The 12,220-nt window shown below is 44.5% G+C and overlaps 1 protein-coding gene across 1 annotated transcript in view; it reads left to right on the top strand.

Moving 5' to 3' along the window:
• Nucleotides 1–12,220, top strand: part of CCDC66 (coiled-coil domain containing 66) — a 45,378-nt gene that overhangs the window by 23,858 nt on the left and 9,300 nt on the right. Inside the window, 5 exon segments of the mRNA XM_025211604.1 lie at nt 2,897–3,044; nt 3,475–3,609; nt 7,410–7,912; nt 10,461–10,492; nt 12,116–12,217. Of these exon segments, the coding sequence (XP_025067389.1) occupies nt 2,897–3,044; nt 3,475–3,609; nt 7,410–7,912; nt 10,461–10,492; nt 12,116–12,217 (920 nt within the window).

Below are 12,220 nucleotides of genomic sequence, written 5' to 3'. Positions count from 1 at the left end.
CTCCCATCATTCGGGCAATGCATGATGGGCAAAATTGGCTAATTTTTTAACAATGTTAAAATGTTATAGTAGATGTTTGACTTTTAGTATATGACTTGTTTTTTTCTGGTTCCAAAATGGCAACCTCCCCCTCCCCAAAACAAGTACTTCCAGGGGCAAGAAAAGGGACTTCCGGTGGCAAAGATGAGGGATTAGGGGGTAGGACTTCTAGTCACACCATCAGGGAGAACATGGCAACCAGGGGGAGGGGCCCCCAGGTCGCTTTATACTGATGGACAAGGAATGGCTATAAGGGGTGAATGAGAAGGCCACAGTGGGGTGTTTGAGGGGCACACCATGCACACATTAGTGCTTGAGGGTTATGTGAGGTTTTGGAGGAGGAGGCTGGGGCTCTCAAGACCAGTCAGGCAGAAAGCTGAGAAGGACAAAGCTTGCAGCCAACGGCCCAGAGCCCAAGAGGACAAAACGAAGGCCAGGGGCCCAGAGCCCAAGAGGGATGAAAACCAGGGTCAAGATCCTAGAACCCAAGATGGGGTCTGGAGCCAATCAGCTGAGGCCCATTGCAGTCGGCCTAGGCTAAGAAGCCCAGCTAGAGGCAAGGGGTGGAGGCTGGGAATGTCAAGACCCCAACAACAGTATCGAGGCCTAAGGAAACCTGACGTTGTAGTGATTAACCAATAACCAACCTGGGCATGGCTGCAGGGGTGAAAGGTAGGGGGTGTGTGAAATGGGCTGTATTCAATTTGGATTTGGATTTGTCCCAAATCAGGGACTTGATTTGTTGATTCGGATCACTGTCCCCGATTCAATTCAGACAAATCCGAATCTGAAGATTCCATGCTGATTTGGACAACCAGCAATTCAGCCACAGACACAGCTTTAAATCTTTTTTCTACATACCTCAAGGTACCAGGTGCGGCTTGTGAACGCTGCAATGCTGGGGCGGCTGGAGTGTCCCACTGGAGTGCAGGGGGGCCCCCCATGTTCTCAGCGGCGAACCCGGAAGTGGACCAGAAGTACTTCCGGTTCACTTCTGGGTCCGCCACCAAGTGCACGGGGGGGCCCCTGCGCCTGCCCGGCTTGGTGTTCGGCCATGGGGTGACCCCAGGTGCCCACCCAGACCCAGGAGGCACCAGTCGCTGAGCTGGAGGGGCACAGGGGGGCCCCCCTGCATGCTCCCCGGTGGGCCCAGAAGTGAACCAGAAGTGCTTCTGGTCCACTTCCGGGTCTCCTGCCAAGCACACTGGGGAGCCCCCCATGTTCCTGTGGGACACTCCCCCCGCCCCACCACCGCAGCATTCACAAGCCGTCTGGTATCTTGAGGTATGTAGAAAAAACATTTAAAGCTGTGTCTATATCTGAATTGCTAAATCTTTTCAAATCTCTCCAAACCAATTCGGAGAGATTAAAGAGTCTCCTGATTCAATTCGGATTCGGAGATTTGGCCGCCAAATCGAGCCGAATCTCTATTGAATCAGGGACCAAAGCTTCACACAGCCCTAGTGGTAGGAGGCCATTAATAGCCCGTAAGGTAACTGGTGACCTGGGGGGGACACAGACAGGGCCAGGAAGGCGCCACTTAACATGTGAGAGCAGGACTGAGATCAGCTGGGTCTAGGAAAGACCCACTGGACCAAGACTAGAAGAGGGCTCACTCTGGGACCCTGGGGCAGCCCCCTTTTTCATAATCTAATTATTCCATCAAAGGTGTGGCAGGTAAGAGGGAAGGGAGGGTACCCAAGGAGCCAGAGTAGGACAGGAGCTACGTGGCCACCAGGGGGAGTCACGGCCACCCCCGGGGCCTAGTACTGTTATAAATCCTTTACCCACCTCACAACACTCAAGGTAAACTTCATTTTATAAAGTTTTAAGTGGTACCTTCTGTTGTCTTGGCGGATCCAGATTTGCTGTTTGTGCTGGGGCTTCATCCATACCCCTATAGACAAACTTGTTGAAGGAACAAAATTAAATTAAAAGATTTAGGTAAAGATTTGAACCACACATTAACTGGAATTATTTTCCCCTTATGGAGGAGAAGTTGTGGACTCTAGGTATATTTTACACCACCCAGAACACAGAATGTGCATGGAAATTGAAACCATCTCTACAGATACTATGGCCTCTGTACTGAGGATCTGCCTTACTGCATTTCTCTTTAATGGCACAGCACTGTCAGGAAATGTGCCTTTATTGGATAGCTTTGGTTGAATTTGACTCTTATGGAATCAGAATTTAAGTACAATTTATGTATTTTGTAGACCATGTAAAAAGCACGTAAAAGACAAACTATAATGTATACTAGGAACCGTTGATGGGACCCTACCTTTAGCATCTTTCTACTCTGAAATCTGCAGTGTGCTGATAGAATAACCCCGCACTGTAGAGGTGTTCCTTTTTCCTGTCTTCTCCTCCTCAATCCATTGAGCCTTGAAAATATGAAGTGGCACTGGTATGTTTGGGAATGCTTTACTGTCTCCATCTAGTAGAATTAGGGTGTATGATTTTCTAATTCTTGCTTCTTTACTTTCCTTCAGGCAACATGGTAATGAAGAAGCTAGGGCCTGGGGCCAGATCTTTAGGCCCTAACTCCCATTAACATGAAGTAGAGTGAGGTGCCCAAATATGTTTGAGCATCTGAGCTCTGCCCCTCGTTCTGCTATGGTGCCAGCATTGAACTGCTCTCTATTAGCATTACATAATGGCTGGGGTTAAATTTTGTACCTGTTCGTACCATTCAGTTTTCTTTTTTCTGTTCAGGAGAAAAAGTTAAAAAATATAAATCCCCCAGTAGCCAAAATTATGGATAATTGTAAATGTCAGGAGGAGATTATGCTATGCTATTTATTTTTGTTCGCAGAATGAACAATCACATATATTTACCTCCTTTTTACAATAGGAAATCATGACTCTTAAAACAAATAAACTCTATGAGACAATGCAGAGAGCTCAAGAACTGGCACAGAGACTGAAACAGGAACAGCGTATTCGACACTTGGCTCAGAAAGGACATGATATTTCAAAACTGCAGAAGAACCTTGCAGGAGGCAAGTATCAAACTTTGATATTTCCTTCTGTACATTCCTTTGGTTTTTGAATGAGAGTTGATGGGTTTTTTGAGCAAAAAGAAATCTGCTTTAATAGTAAGTCTAGACATTGCTCCTTGGCTTTAGAAACAGAACAAGACTTACCCTGTTATAGCTTCTTTCAATTAAGTATCTCAGCAGCCTAAATTTATACAATATTAATCAAGCCTCAAAATAGCCAATAATATTATTCACATTCCAGAGATGAAGACACTGATAGACATTTTTAAAAAGACCTAAGAGACATAGAGGGTAATGGAGCGGGACATGGTCAAACTGAGCCAGTAGCAGAGTTGGGTTCAGAAGTACTAATCCATGGTGATACTGTTAACTTGATACTGTGTTTTAAATATTAAATTCTTTAATCAAGTCATTTGCTTCTTATTTCTAGGTGATTCAGTATGCGTGAATTATAAAACTGACCTTTCAAATTTCAGTCATGATAATTTCTCTGAAGACTTTAGTTCTAAGATGGATCAGAATGTAAAAGAAACCTCCCCTAGGAGAGAGACTGCTGTGCAGACAGGTATGAAATTCCAAAAGTCTAATTGTGATTTAGTTGGGGGCTAAACAAATCATCTTTATGCAGCATGGAGTACCAGTGAACACTTAGGCAAGATAGTTCCTGTTAAGCTAATATGCTTTATTAGCTAAAATAGAAGAGCTAACCTTGGATGAGATATTATGGGTCTTAGGTAGAGAAGGCATGCAGAGACTTATAAACAGTGAGCCTTATTGGCCACGTTCACATGAGTGCGCATGTGCATTTTGGGGCGCCACAAAATACACCCCGTGAATGTGATTTGGTTCTCCACACTGCATCATGGGGCCAAATTTAGATATCGGGAAATTGTGGTTTAAAAAAAGAAGCACACAGCAAAAAAGCACAACGTTGCACATGACAGAAGTGTGCACTGCCTGAAACCAGAGCCTGGCCAGCCATAGCCACACTTCAAGCTGCTGGCCAGGCTCTGCGCATCCAGATCACTGCTGGAGCCCCAGGAGGCCCCCAGGTAAGACTGCTGGGACTAGCCCAGGTGCTGGCCCCAGCCTCTCTTACCCCACTTGGAGCGTTTTTCCCTGTGCTAAACCCATGTGTGCAGGGCCTGTTCTGGGGCAGAAAGTAGTGGCATGAATTTGTGCTGCTGCTTTTTTCCCCCACAGCAGCTGCATGCTCATGGGGACACAGCCATTGAGTACCATCAAGGGTTTAGAAAAATCTATTTTCTGTCTCTAGTAAATTCAAATTGGTCTGGCTGTAACATGCCAATACTTAGGGTTATCAGTAAGCCAGGCAAAACCCAATTCATTAGCACGTGCCTAATTCGAAATATGTGAGTATTCCCATTAACTTCAGTGGCACTGCTCATGTATGCTTAAGCACATGCTGAAGTATCTTGCTGAGTCTATGTTCTAATGAGGAATAATGGATACTAGCAAACTTGCTGCCAGTGATTTTAGATTTGGAGAGCAGAAGTGCCAAAAGCCACTGAGTCTAACAAGTGGCAACCCTTTCCACAATTCCTGGTTGTAAAATATATAGAAAAGTAGTTTGTGTATCCAGGTATCACACCCAGACCTTCTAGTTCTGCAGCTGGCAACCTTTAAACAAGCTGTGGGCTGGAACACCTTGGCTCCAGTTAAATATAGTCCTGATGATTTTGGCAGCGTGTCAGAGGTGAGGGGACTTTGCCTACATCTGATGGGAAGCAGTGCTGCAGCTGGGAGGTGGGGAGCAAGTGGGAAATAGTGTGGATGTAGCTGCAAGCTGTCCAGCCCCTGCACAACTCCCCACCAGCTGTAAGCTGTGCCCATGCCATGGCTGGGAATAGGGGGCTGGGAGAAGCAGCAGCAGCACAAGCCAGCTCCCAGCTACATGGCCCTGGTGTAGCTCCTTGCTGGCCAGTCCTGGTGCAGGTCTGGGCATGGGTACAGGCAAAGCCCTTCAGCTCCATGGGCTGGATCTGACCCATGGGCTGTAAGTTACCAACACTTGTAGTTTGTTCCCAGATGTCTAACATCACTAATGACAACCAAAATGAAGGGCAGACTGCATTTTGTAGCATTGTAGTTAAGGCAGAAATTACCATACTTACCAGAAATGTGCAGCTGTTGATAGTGAAGGTGAGGAGTTTCTAATCGTAACAAATATCTAAAATAAGTGCATGATTATTAACTTGCTGCACTGAAGTGTTTGGGAGGTTTCAGGGAATTTAGTTAGCATGGGGAAGGACTTTGAGCTTAAGCTAAAAACTTGTTTTCAGCTTACTAGCAGGAGTAGAAAGCTTTGGAAAGTCTACAGAACTAAGTAGTATTTTGGGTGCTTTTAGTGTAGCATGTAGAGAAAACTAGATTCTGATTAGTTTTAAACACTGAAACAGAATCACTCCCCTTTGGAAGAAGAGGGGAAAATAGATACCAGCCTGGGGATTTCAGTTACTGCTAGTATCATATAAAATGGTTATTATGGTCTGACAAACCTTGAATCAGATGTGCAATGAATATTTTATAAAAAGTTATAATTTGTTCTTCATCATTTAACTAACCAGACAGAAATTGAACTTCATGGGTTTGTCAAATAAAACGCACAGCAGTGCTTGTGCTGAGCATGATCACCAGCTTCCAAAGCACACAAAGTATCATCTTTGGTACTACACTCTGTGTGCATGCCAACAAGTCTTGACACATACTACAGGACTAACACAGGCCCCATTTCAGGAGCTGGTGCATGCAGAAAGGCCATGGGGCATCTTGGTATGGCTGCAGCATCTCAGCATGGTACTCCCTTGTGCTGTATAGACTTTCCCTAGTTTTCAAGACAGCGTAGTTTTATTTCACGGAGATTTTCTTACATTGACTAGGTTTTAGCCTCAATGCTTTAAAACAGGGGTTGGCCCATGGGCTGAACCCAGCCCACAGAGCTGTGGCATTGGTGACATTCAGTGGCAGGGGTTTTGCTCATGCCATACCACACCACGACTAGGCAGCCAAACACCAGGCAGCTTTTCCATGCTGCACTGTGGCCGGGTCCCAGCACCAGCCTGCCTTGGATCCAAGCTGGCCCATTCCAGCTCACTGCCAGAAAATGTTGCTGACTGGTGTTTTAAAACGTAGACTATGTTTCCTTGTCACTGTATTTAATTCTGTTAAACCTGACTTACAGGTGGCCAGGGTGGCAACAACAAATGAGACCTCAGACCTTTCCAGTCAAATGGAACACATTGATTTATTAACAGATTAAACAAAACAAAGTAGCAAGATACGTTACATGTGGGATGAGTAGTCTCATTTGGTGATGCTGGTGGCCAGGCACAATCATAAGGCAAGGGGGCTTCTGCACACCTGCATGGTGGTGTCTTCAGTTCCCTGTACCCAAGTTGTTTTCCTTTGTTTGCTGCCATCCATTCAAATTCTACCTTTCCTCATTTGGATTTTAGCTGATTTCATACTTGCATCACTTGTTGATTCTTGTTCACATTCAGCATACAGGAAACCTTCACTATTTGCAGATTTGCGATTTACAGTTTTGAATATTCGCGGTGCACTGCACCAACCCACGCGCTCTCCCTGCGCAGCATGATGACACTTTGTTACTGCACTCCGCAAGTAAGGGGTGGTTCCAGAAATTTAAAAAGAGGCACAGCCTACATAATGTGAAGTTGATGGGGGAATCAGCATAGGCAGACCACGAAGCAACACGGGATTAACCCCCACAGCTTCTTAAAATCATTGAGGAAAAGGGTTACAAGCCCAAACAAGTTTTCAATGTAGACAACACAGTACAGTATTTGCGGATTTCCCCATTTGCGGGGATCTCTAGAACGCATCCCCCATGAATGGCGAGGGTCTCCTGTATATACTTTTACTATTTCCTCGTATCTTGCGGTTGTCTCTGTTTATTTCCTCTTTTTCCCCTCTGGCCCATCTGTCCTTATGCACAGTCAGTAAGCTTATAGCAGTCATAAAGAGGGTTATTTACAGATCAAAAAGGTGCATTTAAGGGTGTTAGTCCTCTGCCAAAACAAAAATCTCCCCATTGTAGCCAGTCTAGACTTGCAGGGTATTTATACACCTACCTTTTAGTTCTCAGGTATGCCAGAGATCTGTGGCAGACTCGATTAATCGTGTCTGCTCCACACGGGAGCTGACGTTCTACCATATCTACTCTGATACAGCAAAAAGAATAAGTATGTTCTTATTGTAGCAGCTAGAGTTATGAACAAATGTAGTATTGATAGATTGATATTCTGTTGTTCAGTTACAAATCAAAGATATCATTTAGACTGCTTTGAAAAACGTAAAAATAAAAGATACATTTGTTTTTAGAGGACTTCAACTCCAGAGCATATATCAATTCTGAATCATGCATTGAGCCAGATGTAGAAAGGAGAAATGTGGATGGTACATCTCCAGATATTTCCATAGAATACAAAGAGAAATTTAATAGCAAGAAGTGCCAAAAAGAAATGCAGTGCACAGATAAAAAGAAAATTTCAGAAAAAGAGAATAATGGCACTTATTATAGTGCTCAATATGACCAATTTGCAAGACAAGAAAAACAAACAAAACCTATGGGAAAATATGGAAAGAGACCTGACTGGAATATAAACAAACCTGGAAAAAGATATATTCCAGCCTCAGAGAGATATCCTCAACGGCTACAAAGACAAAGGGAAGAAAAGAAAGTAAGACGACAAATGGAGCTGCTTCAGTTGGTAGAAAGGAATACCCCAGGTAATCTCTGTATAAAGAAAGGTCCTTCTCCAGAGAGGTCTCCTTCACCTCACCAGAAAACTGACATGAAGAGCAAGGGACATACAGTCGGAAAGGTAACAAATTGGTGTTTGACCACCATTTTTTCATCGTCATTTTAGCTCAATGAGTATATGATTTGTGTAGGGCTAGAAAACCATGGATGCAACTCCAGTGTTGGGATTTGTACTCAGATCCAAGGCTTGCAGTGAAGAACAGCAGTAAAGTAAAGTAGAACTTTAATGATCTACACTGAGGTTTCACTAACTTGGGCTTTGATATCACTACAACACTCTTCTGTGTCTTTGTTCCTTGCAACTCTGTTCTCATTTATTGATTATATCAGGAGTGTACAATTATTTGGTCCTGAGGACAACATAGGGAGTTTTGATGAGCTGTTGTGGGTTGGGTCAACATTTCTACCCCACAACAACTCACCAAAACTCCCTGTGGTGCTGCAGGTGAGCCAGAAGCAAGGTTTGGGAGCAGGGTGGGCAAGGCCAAGATCATGGGGCCAGGTCACGGTGGCAAGAGTGCAGGACCAGGGCCCAGGCCAAGCCACAATCCACTCCCTGCATGCTCCTGCCCTGTGAGGGTATTGGAGGGGGGAGGCGGGGGGCGGTGCTGCCCAGGTGTGACAAGGGGCGGGGCAGGGGAACATGTGGAACAGAGCTCACCCAGGTGATGCAGTCTGTGCCTGTCCCCATGACACTGCATGGGGCTGAGCTCCACCTGCTCCTGCCCAGGGCAGCCTGCACCACACTCCTGTCTGCACTCACCAGCCTACCCATGGCCCTGGCTCTGGCTCTGGCCCCTGCCCCAGCCAGCTCACAGTTTCCGGCGAGGATATTCCTGATGTGGCTGCAGCCAGCTAGGTGCTGCTCTGCTCCTCTCACCTCCATTGGCAGCTCCTTCTCCTGCCCCCGCTGTGCCAGTGTGGGATAAGGGAGCTTTAGCCAGGTGGCTCCTGCCTCAGTATGCAGGGCTCCAGCTCTAGCTCCTGGCTGCCTTCCACCTGCTCTGCTCACCCGGCATGATGAGCAGCAACCTACGAGTGGGTGGGCGGAGTGAGTGGAAAGTGGCTGGGAGCTGGATCCAGAGCCCCATGCATTGAGGACTAAGCCACCTGGCTGAAGCTTCCTCCCTGCCTGCCTGGAGTGGCACGGCTGGGGCTGGGGCTGGGGCTGGAGCAGGAGGAGCTACCACGGGAGGCAAGGGGAGCAGAGCAGCACCCTGACAGCTGCAGCCGCACCAGGAACAGCTCCGCCGGAAGCTACATATGCTGCCTGGGGCCCAGTTTTGTGGGAGGGTGGTGCATGCTGCCCTGGTGACAGTGGGAGGGACTTGGCCCCATGTGGAGTGCTGTAGTGGCAGCTTCAGGCCAGATCCAGTCAGCAGGCTACATCTGGCCCTCGGGCCATATTTTGCCTACCCCTGGATTATATAGAGGAAATCTTATTTTCAGAAAAGCCTAACTCTGGATAGCTATTGTACTTCCACAGGCTAGAATTACTTCACTCACTTGCTGTTCTGCATCCACCAACATATGTTCGTGGGGAAAGGGGTGCAGGGTTGAACAACTGATTTTTACAAAGAACTAGAAAAAGCCCTTGCAGACTAATGAGAGTGTGTTTATGACAACAATATATATGCTCGTAAGCATATATTTTCTTCTTTTCCCTTTCTCAAACAAATATGTAGCCTATGGCTGAAGAAAAAGATCTTCCCACACTTGAAAGAATAATATTGTTGGTACCTCTCACCTCCAGGGTTGGTGGACTGCCTTGTAGCCTCCTTTGTGCATCATGATCTTCCATTGAAAAATGGCTCCAGATATCAAATGACCTTTTAAGATCATTTACCTTCCTGTCAGAAAATGAATACTGTAGAAACACAGACTTTCAAAACGGATTACAGACTTTTAAAAATTGATTCAGATTTTGGAATTACTTTAGCTGCTTCTGCAGCTTCCTCATCTCTCTTACAGGATTCCACTTCCATGGTCTCAAGCCAAACTGATTCTGCTGCTTGAAATTTTAAACCATTGATTTCTCTAAGCCCTTTTACATTGGAAATAATGTGTATGTCACTGGGCTAACAGAGTCCTTCCCCTAGTAATCAAACAGGGACAGGGAGTGACATGGCCTCAGGGGGTCTCTCCTTCAGTCACAATGTGCTTTTAAAAAATGGTGCCTCTGAACATGAAAAGGTATGAAATCCCAAACTTTGCACAGGATCTCAGCTGACTTCAGTAAAATTCCACCAGCAATTAACTTAGCCTATAATGTATATAAGAGCATGTTTTGGATGCAATTTTCAGGCATCTTTTCTCCCTGAATTCAGGGAGACCTGTAGAACAGTAGTTTTCAATCTTTTTTCATGTATGGGACCCTAAAAAATTTTGAATGGAGGTGCAAACCCCTTTGAATTGTAAGAGTGGGCATTCACATACTTCTGATTAATCATAGTAATCTTTTGTGGACCCGTTAGACATAGTCTGCAGACCCCCAGAGGTTCATGGACCACAGGTTGAAAACCACTGCTGTAGAAGACAGCTGTATTTCAAAATGCAGTATATGTTATAAAAATTTGGGGGTTTAAATTTTTACTTTCTTGATCTTTTAGGAAGAACCATCTCCAAACATTCATGAAGAAAGGTAGGTCTGTATTCAGTATCAGTTACTGCAAGAAAAAAATCTATGAAAAAAGAGTAATTAGAGTATTATTTTTAGCGTAAGATTTCTTTACTAAAAGCACATTTTTATTTAAAAATGTAGATATATGCACCTGTACTAGGCACAGTCCAGAATATTATTCTTCAGTAAATTATGCTGTATTTGAAAGCAGAAAAGTTTGGTGATCAGTCAAATATGGAGTTGTATAAAGGTTCTCTAGTTTTCTAAGTTGAAATGTTCCAATGGGTTTCCAGTACTAAAAACTGGCTAAAGAGAACATTATAAACAAAATCCTTTGTTTTAAAGTCAATCTTGAGTTTTTTGGCACTTGACTCATGACTTTTGAAAGCTAGGGATTGGAAATACCAGAAACACTATTTTAAGTATTTAACTTTTCTCTTCTAGTCCAGTGTGAGGTTAGCCACATTTTGCAGCTTGGGTGGGGGCACTTTAATGGAGCTTAGCTCTGGGAGCGGGATGCTTCCAACCTGGCCTCCCTCATTGCTGCTGGAGGCAGAGCCAGAACTAGTCACCACTCCCCTCTGCAGTGCTGTCACCACTGCTTCCTGCCACGTGGGAGAAGCCCCGTGCCTCCAAAATGCTAGCAGAGTGCCTCGCTACTGAAACTTCCAGAAGCCGTTTAGCTCCATGGACCATAGACTGCCAACTGTGCTGTAGTCACTCACTAACTCAGCCACAGAGTTTTATTTGGTGCAAAACAAATCTGATTCTTCAGCGAAGAAACTGTTCCAGCACCCTAATGGCCTATCAAATCCTGATGGCTAAATTTTAATTTTTGATAGGTTTTTAAAACTTCAGTGGGAGCAAAAGGTATCCATCAGAAAACACAACTTATCCCTAAATGAGGGTAAATTAAGTTTCTTCAGAACTAGACCTGCACTTTTTTGTGGTCAGTTTAGCAGAAGTCTGCAGGCCTTTATTTTTAATGTAACTCACTTGTTTGGATCTAACTTTGGGTATGGCTTCTGAAAATAGTTAGAATAGCATTTTAACCTTAAAAGAACTAGCATAGATTTCAAGAATATCAGTTGTTTATTTGAATTGCATAGAACTAGTGTTAGCTTCCCAAGAGAATGACAAGGAAATCATTCAAGTGGTAACAAAATGCGAGAGACTTATTAAATATATGCTGTAAAAGGAAAATTATAGAACATTAGTTAGTCTAGAGCTCACCTTTGCTGCAAGTGGATAGAACAGCGATGGTTGGACTCTCAGAACTGACCAAGCCTTAAAGATTGTTTTGGTCCAAAGGGACTGACCATTATGGTACGTGGAAATAACAAGACCAGAGGGGTTTTTTCCTTCAAGTCACTCACCCTGTCCTGGAACAATGAGAGCGGTAGAGCAGGCTCATTCTGATGGCACTGTGTCATTTAGAAAACAAGATGCACAGAGTCTTCTGTTTTCGGAAAGATCAGTAGGAAAGAAAGTCAGTGTTCAGTGGGGTGGGGAAACAAGTCAGTTTTAAATGTTGTTTAAAGATGTATTCATTAAATATAATCTCAGAAATTCTAAAAAAATTACAGAAATTAAGCATATTGCTTGGAAGTGGCTGTTTGGTCTAACAGCAGTTGTTTTCTACAGATGTGAATCACCGCCAGTTCCAGCAGTTAAAAATAGATTATACCAAATACAACAAAAACAGATGAATGCTTCTAATTTCCTAGTCCATAATGGCAATATCGGAAG

Source organism: Alligator sinensis, unplaced genomic scaffold (genome assembly GCF_000455745.1).
Source record: "Alligator sinensis unplaced genomic scaffold, ASM45574v1 scaffold1308_1, whole genome shotgun sequence".
In the NCBI taxonomy this organism is placed as follows: Eukaryota; Metazoa; Chordata; order Crocodylia; family Alligatoridae; genus Alligator; species Alligator sinensis.
Note: the sequence above shows the minus strand (reverse complement) of the source record. Positions and strands in the feature narration are given on the sequence as shown.